Source organism: Triticum urartu, chromosome 4A, assembly GCF_056163025.1.
Source record: "Triticum urartu cultivar PI428250 chromosome 4A, HENAU_Tu73, whole genome shotgun sequence".
Lineage (NCBI taxonomy): Eukaryota > Viridiplantae > Streptophyta > Magnoliopsida > Poales > Poaceae > Triticum > Triticum urartu.
Window position 1 is genome coordinate 10,927,026 of NC_141876.1, and position 10,033 is coordinate 10,937,058.

The following is a 10,033-nucleotide window of genomic DNA, read 5'->3' on the forward strand; positions in this document are numbered from 1 at the left end:
TTTCCTATGAAATGTAGAGGATAGGAAGAATTCCTCCATAGGAATATGATTTCATTCCTACAAACCAAAGAGCTCTGAAGGAATTTTTCCTATAAAAATCATATTCTATGAAAATCCTATAAAATTCCTCCAAACCAAAGGAGGCCTAAACTTGTGCAGGGACAACTTATGCTCAAAAAAGAAACTTGTGCAGGGACAACATGTGCAACAGGTCATTACATTCGTCTGCAGCATTCGGCACTACTACCACTACATGGTACACCTCCCACCCACCCACTGGAGTACAAAAAGAATCGCACAACACTCACTATCAAGAGCGTTTTTTTGTACAAGGCTCGAACGGTACTAGGAATTTACATATGCCAGACACAATTCGGCATGCAGCCTTACCCAGCAACCAAAAAGAGAGACATATATGGGAGATAACATGGCATTTCCAGCCGACGCTGGCCCGCAAGCTGCTATGCATGCATATTCGTCATTATCCTTTGATGAGCGGGTTAGTATCATCAGCTTAACAACACAGGACCATCCATCTGCCCAGTCACCCGCCGCCGCCTTCGGCATTTCATCTTTTATATAGTCCGCCTTCAGATTCATCTCTTTTCTATGTCACCTGCTCATTCTCGTTCCGAGGCGGCTCGGCGTAGTCCTGACCGCCATGGTGGTCACGGACGTCCCTGAACATGGAGAAGAAGGAAACTATGCCGTCAGAAGCACCGCCTCCTAACAACCACAGCAAGAGGGAGCCGAACGGGTTCAACGAGCCCGAGGCTGCGGGGGCGTTGCCGGCTTGCTCGAGATTTTGATCCTCGTACTGGAGAGGGTTGGTGGCTGCCTCGGCGTTTTCATTGAGTTGCTGGCCACCCTCTTGTTGGTTCCTCGTGGGCTCGCCCTGGGCCAGTAGGGGGTCTGCTTCACGAGCTGCACCAACGTCGTCATTCATCGTGCCGGGGTCCCTCACGTTTACCCTCGCGATATGTAATGTTGAAGTGTAGATGGTAGAGGATGTGATCTGAACACCAGTCTGTTGGTGAATGTGAGCTCGGCTCCTGATGAATCTCTGGAGGGCTGGCACCTGAAACGCAACAAGCCAATCTCAAGTAAATAGCATGGGTGACAAGGAGACGTCTGTCGGGGCTTTTGAACCCATTAGCCATTATACAGTCTTCCCACCATCCTATGTGCACCCTATCTAGCTCGGTAGCTATATGAGATCAAAGCAATCTTTGCGATTTATAATGAATGAAAAGTGTGACAAGAGATGCATCTTAAGCAGTTTTCAGAATCTACTAATGGAAAAGTTCATCGTGCGGGAGAGAACAAAATGTAAACTGGTATTTACATGCACAAATATGAAACAAGACAATAACAAGCCCTGAACAAAGAAGAGTGATGAAAGTACAACGCTACAGAGACAGTCAGATCAACTCACCTCAAAACGGTTCCAAAAGTACAGGATTAGATGCTGCATGAATGCTGCCGTAGCAGAGAAAGCCAGGTACGAGAAGCCTGATAAAGAAAACACAAATATGCAAGTCATGTAGCTATAGGATACCTAAATTAGTTTGTCAATAGTATGTTCCAGAAAAACATATCCAACTACATACCATAGGTGTATGAGAAGAAGTAGATGTGGAAAACCAGGAAATACAACAAGAAAAAGCGCGGAAAGAACTGCATTGATATAGATGTGCGCACACTGCAAAAAAAAAAGAATTAAAAGTAGTTTAGTCTAAAGTTACTCTGTATGCATGATATCACTGCCTGTGAGTGAATCCCAACACTGCCTGTAAAGCTTTCTCTATCTCAAAGTAAATCTAACTGCTCTGGCAGTAGTTCAGTGAACAATCCTAGTTATTACTTGCACAAATTTACATGTGCATACTATAGTAAGATCCTAATTTTGCGAAAGTAATCATATAAAGCATTCCAGCACTATGGTCACCTGATCATTGTGAACAGCTCACATAACCACACAAGAGTCAGAACAAGAAATGCGAGCAACTGGTCATCGTAGAACTCAAACAGAAAAAAGAGGATCCCAATCATGATCTGCAGAGACAAGAGTACCAAGAATTCGTGTTAAGTATACAGTTATACATTTTCAACAAGAATTTAAGTTAGTTAAATACATTACTATTTTGCCATACCGGAACAAAAACCAGTGATTCAATGACATGCACAAATATCAGTTGAAATGTGGGCAGCTGGTGGCGTGCATGGTGTTGAAGCTGCACTGAAAATTCCAGTGAAACATGCATTATTTATTATCCATTCATGAAAGTAGTTTCTGCAACCTACAGCAAGAAACACAAACCTGTGAATCTAAGCATGCGGGACTGTGTTTCCCTCAGGGTAAATGAAACAGACATGGTGGTTGTGAAGAATACAAAGAGTGACATTAGAAGGACACCACATTTCGTCACAAAGTAATCTGCAAACAGCAAATGTACAAGACATCAGAATTCAATAGACATAAATGAGAAAGGAATCTTGTGAGACATGTAAAGCAATAAAAGGGCTGTTGCAAAAATTGAAAATATTGTGGTTCCACATTTTCTAATCACATTATGTTGCAAGATTAGCAGTCCAAATCTCATCATGTACAAAAACATTCATGCCACTAATACACCGTAAAGACAGACACAATGTGTAGTCAGGTCAATTTTGAGAGAACAGGTTAAAACAATATACAGACCTCCGAATCTTGTAGGACCTGTTGGCGGTTCATGCCCATAACTAAGATCATAAAGCTCCTTTGTCTGAAAGTTATATAGATAACCTGCATATTATACCAAGGGGGAAACCCATCTATCAAAATGGGTTGTCTTAAAGAACAAATAAAGATAGACTGCTAACATCTGACATTTGACATGCTTCCAAGCAAGTCCTGTGCGTTTATCAAGGACTAAGTTAGCAAACATTACATAGAGGAACTATGACAGTTTTAAGACCAGCATAAGCAGTCATAACAGAAGCATACCCTGACCAGGAGAATTCACTAAGCTGTTTGTAAGTATAGTATCATAACCAACAATGCTGTTTATCAAAAGCTGCTGCCACCTGAAAAGAAAAAGGGGGAAAGGAGATGTAAATATCCGCTTGCAGTTCACTTCATCTTAAATAAATGTGTTACCCGAAATTTGTGTCCTACCAAAACAATTGTCAAGGTTATCAGATGATCAACGATATTATTGTCATACATGCAAGTTGTGTATTAAGCATAAAAAATACTAACCCTGCATACGGGGGGTAAAGTGCTTAATAATTACCTGTTCCCAAAGCAAGGATTTCGAGCAGAAATCGTGATGTTTATAGTTCGGATACCATGACTATTTTTGGCTACTTCAGAAAGCAAGAAATATCCCTGCAGGAAACAAAGTAAGACATAAGAAAGCTCTTACAGTGAATAACAGCAGAACTACAAAGCCAGCACATGTATACAATCATTGATTTTTTTTCTTCTGAAAGTACAATCAATCAATCATTGAAGTTAATGGTAATGGGCCCCCAACCCATGAATGCCTTCATGCAGTTATACTAAGAAGAGAAAAATGCACTGGAGCTCTCTAAACTGCTGTGATCCTCTCACTTTCCTTCCCGAATACTTAGTTTACATTCTGCGCACCTAAGCTTGCTTTGTTTTGCTCCATAACTGCCATCTGCAGTTAACTAACAGATCTCATGGTATCACATGGTATCACATGGTATAACAGGCATGGCTTCCAATGAGCCTAGTTTGTGGCATCACATGGTATGATGTGGCTACACACAGGGGTCTATGCAGAGAAGTCATGACACTAAATTTACAACTGTATTAATTTAAGATTTCAAATTGACTACATCTGAGCCATACTCCCAAGTATAAGTATGTCAAGCAAGCGACCAGTCAGCACAGCGACACGAAACTCTACCTCGCCGCACAGCATGGGGGCCTCAACACCGTGCACCAGATCATCGCCGAAATGAACATGCAGATGAACAGCAGCGGGCAGGAGTTCGACAGCGAGGTCGCGGAGAGCCGTGTCAGTGTGGCACCATGATCAACTAGCCCAATGAAGTGGAGGAGACGGTGCGACTCATCACCGCCGGGAGTTTACATGTGAGCATTCTTGTTGCTATCCCCATGTATTCCACGCAATTACTTCTCTTCCTAAACTACAGTAGTGTCTTATCCACAACAGGACCATCTTTGCCACTGTGATGCCTGTCTCAAGAAAGAAGGCATATCCCTCCTGTCGTTCCTTGCCAGCACCCAGATCACATAGACCGTTAGCAAATCATATTTGTGTGTGTGAGTTAGTTTTAGGAGAGACATTTTGGACCTATCAAAACGAACGCAAATGTATGAAGCACAGAATATCAATTAAAGTTTTGAGAGGTAGGTGGAAAACCACACAACTTTAAGGAGATGTGATGCCTTTTTCTCTATTAAGAACGAACTACAAACCCAGTCATTCTCAGTAAAAGTTGCAGCTAGGAAGTTCAATAAGTCGTCAGGCACCACAGTGCACTGATAAAATGACTAGATGACACCAATAAGCCAAGAACCTTACCTTCTCCACACCATATAAATAGGTAGGCTCAAACGATTTGCTTCTTTTCTCAAACCACTTCACTGTAACAAACAACATAACCTAGTGAGAAGTCCGAGAAAATAAATACTCGAAGTTTAGCAACCAGTAGAAAGGGTTATTAAAATTTCTACAAGCACCATTGTAGGAGGAAGAACCAGAGAATATGGCCATTTTACAGCAAAGTGAAAACATTACCAATGTTCGAAAGAAGATGATCCATGCTTGGTAATTGAAGATCCTTAATGAGGTGGAGAAAGTCATCCCAGTTCGATCTGACCTGTCATTCATATATGGGAAGAAAATATCAACCCCTAGTTAGAATACATGCATGACCAATAAACGAAACACAAATATCAGCACAGCACCAGTCATAAAGAGCAACTCCAAAACAGAAAATCATGATCTCATTTTATGGGATTCAACATGGAGAATTATCTTAATAAGTATCCCTTTTATTAATCAAATGATATTGCTAGCTTGCATGTCCAGAAGTGCTCCTCATACAATAAACCGAATCACCTAAGAGTTTTTTTTTAATAGCACCTAACAGTTCTGTTACTTGCAAACATGATCCTTCAAAGACTAGCTGTAGAAGAAAATTTTGGAAAGGAGCTACAAATGCAAATAGTTTATGACACTGATCAAACTTCTTACCATTAGTTGGAGGGCATTATCTGAAACCTGCTTTATGTTCCTCCAAAATAAGGCAGCACGAGAGTACCACTTTCTGGATAAGTATGTAACCGCTGCTTTAATTGATTCTTTAGCAGATAAAGGATGATGTACAGAACCCTCTCCGGTTGTCTTCAATTCCGGTACCCCTGGAATGATTGCAGTAACAATTGCATCAGCTGCATTCTCTGACAGTGGTTCAAATTCTTTGTCTCCATTCCAAGTTTGAAACATAATCTTACTCCTTCTAGCTCCAGGACCAACCCAAGTTGACAAAAACTTAGATGCCAAAACATTGAACTTATCACCATTAACCTCTAGAATTTTCTCAGCTGAACGCCCCAGGTTCTGGAGATCCATAATATAAGACGCACCTTTGCTGGCCCATAGTCCGCCACTGATTATCTACAACTCAAAAGCAGAGTAGCACTTTACAGACGATACAATAACACCAATAGGAAACATGGACATGTATTGCAAATAGGAACAACAATCACGGGGAACATTATTATACTGGAAATCCAAGTGTGCAAGGAGGAAAAGCATAAATACATACCTTGATTTGGACAAGTTGTGCTTCACCAAATTCAATCCCAGTGAACTCACTTGAGCAGCCCGGCTTCGCATGGAAAAGACAACTCAAAGATTAGAGGCTACACATACACACTGGACAACTATGGACCCAAAAAAATTCAGAAGGAACAATATGAGCTACTGAGCACCAAATAGAATGGCTTGGTATTCTTGTCGTTTTCTTACTAATCTAGGGTAGGCCATCTCGCCCCTCACACGCGTCAAGCCGCAGGCACTGCAGCAATTAACGCTCGCGCTCCAGTGCATACAGCAGCATGGCCAATCGGGGCGTGATGAGCTCTCCACATGCGGGCAGGCAACGTACTGGCTGGTTGACTTCACATTTGAGTTGCAGCTAGTTGGGCTATATAGTGGCCGATTGATTTCGTATTTGAGATTTTGAGTTGCAGCTGGTTGGGCCATATACTGGCTGACTGATTTCGCATTTGAGTTGCAGCTGGTTGGGCTATATAGTGGCCGATTGATTTCGTATTTGAGTTGCTATGTATACTGGCCGACTGATTTCGCATTTGGGTTGCAGCTGGTTGGGCTATATAGTGGCCGATTGATTTCGATGCAACGGCTCGAGCAATTAATGCGACCAGCAGGCGAAGCGTCGCAAGCGCTGCTGCGTGCATGCTGGCAAACAAGGTATGAACGGAAAAATAGCGCCGCGGGAGGGAAGGCGCCTTCTAAATTGGAAAGCACCCTCTAATTAGGGAAGGCGCCTTCCAAATTGGAACAGAACAGAAAATTAAGCACCCTCTAATTAGGAACAGAGGGCGTAGGCAACAGTACTTAAAACCTTATCGTTTAGGTGCAGACTGTATCATAGTAAAACCTAAGCAGTTGGTAGAAAATTGTGAAGAAACATTCACCATGAAGAATGCAAAAGAGGGAATGGAAGCAAAGGACATAATAGATATGAATTTAACGCGCTGACGATTTGACGAAAGGCGAAAATAATAGTACATCTGAGACTTTCTGCTGGACTGCTACTAGGCCAGAATGCTTGGTATTCAGGGAAAGCGCTTGACCAAAACACATGGAAAACAGCACATGGGATGAATAAAAGAGGCCTAATCAGCAACCAACACTGGAGTAGTCTGGCAACAACCGTCCATAGACCCTCTCGTAGGAAACGAAGGTGGTTCATAAGTTCCCTGTCACGAAATCGTCAAAATGCTACGCCAATTTGACCAATTTTGTACTAATCGAATTGGCAACACAATAGCAGTACTGTCAAGTTGATTTCGATGCAACGGCTCAAGCAATTAATGCGGACGGGAGGCCAAGCGTCGCAAGCACTGCTGCGTGCTGGCAAACAAGGTATAAACGAGAAAATAGCGCCATGGGAGGGAAGGCGCCTTCTAAATTGGAACACAACAGAAAATTAAGCACCCTCTAATTAGGAACAGAGGGAGTAGGCAACAGTACTTAAAACCTTCTCGTTTAGGTGCAGACTGCATCATAGTAAAACCTAAGCAGTTGGTAGAAAATTGTGAAGAAACATTCACCATGAAGAATGCAAAAGAGGGAATGGAAGCAAAGGACATAATATATATATGAATTTAACGCGCTGACGATTTGATGAAAGGCGAAAATAATAGTACATCTGAGACTTTTCTACTGGACTGCTAGATCAGAATGCTTGGTGTTCAGGGAAAGCGCTTGACCAAAACACATGAAAAACAGCACACGGGATGAATAAAAGAGGCCTAATCAGCAACCAACACTGGAGTAGTCTAGCAACAACCGTCCATAGACCCTCTCGTAGGAAACGAAGGTGGTTCATAAGTTCCCTGTCACGGAATCGTCAAAATGCTACGCCAATTTGACCAATTTTGTACTAATCGAATTGGCAACGCAATAGCAGCACTGTCAAGTTGATTTCGATGCAACGGCTCAAGCAATTAATGCGGCCTGGAGGCCAAGCGTCGCAAGCGCTGCTGCGTGCTGGCAAACAAGGTATAAACGGGGAAATAGCGCCGCGGGAGGGGAAGGCGCCTTCTAAACTAGAACAAAATAGAAAATTAAGAGCATAATTGGTTTGCTGCCAAAAATTGGCATGCCAATGTTTGGCATTGTGCCAAATATTGGCAACTACTTGGTTGGCTACGAGTTGTTTTGCCTCTCTCACATAAAGTTGCCAATAGTTGGCAAGTCTCGGTATTGCCAATAGTTGGCAGTGCCAACATTTGGCAAGCAAAATATTGGTAGCAAACCAATTATGCTCTAAGCGCCCTCTAATTAGGAACGGAGGAAGTAGGCAACAGTACTTAAAACCTTCTCGTTGAGGTGCAGACTGTATCATAGTAAAACCTAAGCAGTTGGCAGAGAAATTTGAAGAAACATTTGCCATGAATGCAAACGAGGGAACGAAAGCAAAGGGCATTATATATATATATATATATATATATATATATATATATATATATATATATATGAAATTAAGGCGCTAATGATTTGACGAAAGGCGAAAATAAGAGTACATCCGAGGCTTTTTCTGCTGGACTACTAGGTCAGAATGCATGGTGTTCAGGGAGAGCGCTTGACCAAAACACATGGAAAACAGGACATGAGATGTGAGGTTCTAGTTATTAAAGCAGCCTATTCAGTAACCAACACTGGACTAGTCTAGCAACAACTATCCACAGATCATAGACCCTCGTAGGAAATGAAGATGGTTCATAAGTTCCTTGACACGAAATCGTCAGCGCAGCAGCATGAGAATGTCATGCCGATTTGACCAATTTTGTACCAATCGAATTGGCAGCGCAATAGCAGCACTGTCGAGTTGAATCGACCGCGGCGGCGAGCAGGAATTCAACAGAAGCCCTGTTCTAATTTAAGATGAGAAGGCTAGCTAGGGCACGGAATTTAATTCTTCCTCCTTCGGCAAAACAGAGGGGCAAGGGGGCGAGGGGGGTGGGTCACCTGCTGCACGAAGTTGGTGTGCATGACGACGAGCAGGCAGAAGAGGGCGACGGCGCCGGCGAGGTAGAGGTACTCGAGCGCGAGGCGGATCCGCGGGGTGAGCAGCTGCGAGAGCATCCCGGAGAGGCGCGCGTGCACCCGCAGGAACGTCTGCTCCGGATCCATCCCCTCCCCCCCTCCCCCTCCTCCCCGCCCCGCCGCGCCGGCGCCGAAGCTTCGATTCGGCCGGGGGAAGGCAGATCGGGAAGGGATTCCGGGAGCGAGCTCCTCGCTCTCCTAATCCTCCGGGCCTCGGGGAATCGGTTGGGGATTTGAATTTTGCGGGGCAGTTCGCATGTGATGCCTCGATATTTTTTTTCGGTTTGTTTGTGTTGGTTGCGTTCCTGCGCCGATGATAATGATGATAATCCAGGTCCAGGGAGGGACTTTCTTGGGGAAGGGGCCAGTGGCATGTGTCAGCGTGTGTAAAAGCGGCGGCACGCACACGGCAAGTCGTACTGCCGGCGGCGCACATCGCTTCTTCTTCTGCGAGGAGTTACTAGTTACTTTTTCTTCCCATATAAAATTAAGTGATTTTTCTTTCTATAAAAATAAGTAAATTTTCTTGGTAATGTTGATCTTGTTATAGGGCAGCAAGAACTTTCACCAAGTTCTTTATACTGGCTAGTCAAGTGGAGAAGGAGTACTTTTTTCATCCGGGTTTATCGGTCCCATTGGATTTTGTGTCGATTTTTCACCGTAGAATTGACAAGCAAAATAGAAGTTGTATGTCACAAACATAGCACTGTTGGATTCGTATTCGAAAGAAGTTTCTATTGACACTCTCTCGGGCTAAAATCGAGTGTCCCCTCCTGATGTATACACACCAATCTTACCTCGATGATGCTCGTCGCTGTCTTTGCGAACAAATAAGTTTCTCTTCCCAAGGAGCTCGAGGGTGTGAGTGTTCGTGGTGCCAGCAACAAAAGGTTGTGGATTCAAGTGCACTAATCTCTCCGAAATGTCCTATTTTTTTTGTACAAATATGAATAAAATTAAGCTTGCAACAAAAAAATGTTCTCACCAATTCAACTTATTTGCTAAAAGTTGATCGTGGCAGATCCAAGGTGTTTGTTTACACGGTGGCACAACCATGCAGATCTCCTTTGGTTGATTGGGACGGGTCCAAGGTGTTTGTTTACGTGGTGGTATAGGAGAAATATCCAGGGCACCGATGCTTGTCGTACAAGCATACAAATCTCTGCTCATTGATCATGAAGTATTTCAAGCAA

The 10,033-nt window shown here is 43.3% G+C and overlaps 1 protein-coding gene across 3 annotated transcripts; it reads right to left on the reverse strand.

The window, feature by feature from the left end:
• Positions 1–201: 201 nt before the first annotated feature.
• Positions 202–9,169, reverse strand: LOC125529813 (S3 self-incompatibility locus-linked pollen protein). Of its 3 annotated transcripts, none has more exons than XM_048694231.2 (15): positions 8,763–9,167; positions 5,809–5,871; positions 5,627–5,657; positions 5,235–5,401; positions 4,776–4,857; positions 4,560–4,621; positions 3,276–3,370; positions 2,987–3,066; positions 2,702–2,785; positions 2,321–2,437; positions 2,154–2,239; positions 1,949–2,055; positions 1,611–1,702; positions 1,436–1,512; positions 202–1,078 (listed from the first exon to the last, which is right to left on the reverse strand). In XM_048694231.2, exons 1-15 carry the CDS (start codon positions 8,925–8,927, stop codon positions 608–610), a joined length of 1,779 nt encoding a protein of 592 aa, XP_048550188.1. In that variant the 5' UTR covers positions 8,928–9,167; the 3' UTR covers positions 202–607. The 3 variants fall into 3 exon arrangements, with proteins under 3 accessions (XP_048550188.1, XP_087373589.1, XP_048550187.1); XM_048694230.2 differs by having other exon boundaries at positions 290–1,078; positions 5,495–5,657; XM_087517463.1 differs by having other exon boundaries at positions 5,235–5,657; positions 8,763–9,169.
• Between the last annotated feature and the right edge of the window lie 864 nt (positions 9,170–10,033).

Excerpts from the sequence above, each read along its gene's own strand:
- LOC125529813 (XM_087517463.1), bottom strand. The coding sequence starts at position 8,927 with ATGGATCCGGAGCAGACGTTCCTGCGGGTGCACGCGCGCCTCTCCGGG. Across the intron at positions 4,858-5,234 it reads ATAATGCCCTCCAACTAATG|GTCAGATCGAACTGGGATGA; the intron begins GTAAGAAGTTTG and ends TATGAATGACAG. Across the intron at positions 1,703-1,948 it reads GAGCTGTTCACAATGATCAG|TGTGCGCACATCTATATCAA; the intron begins GTGACCATAGTG and ends TTTTTTTTGCAG.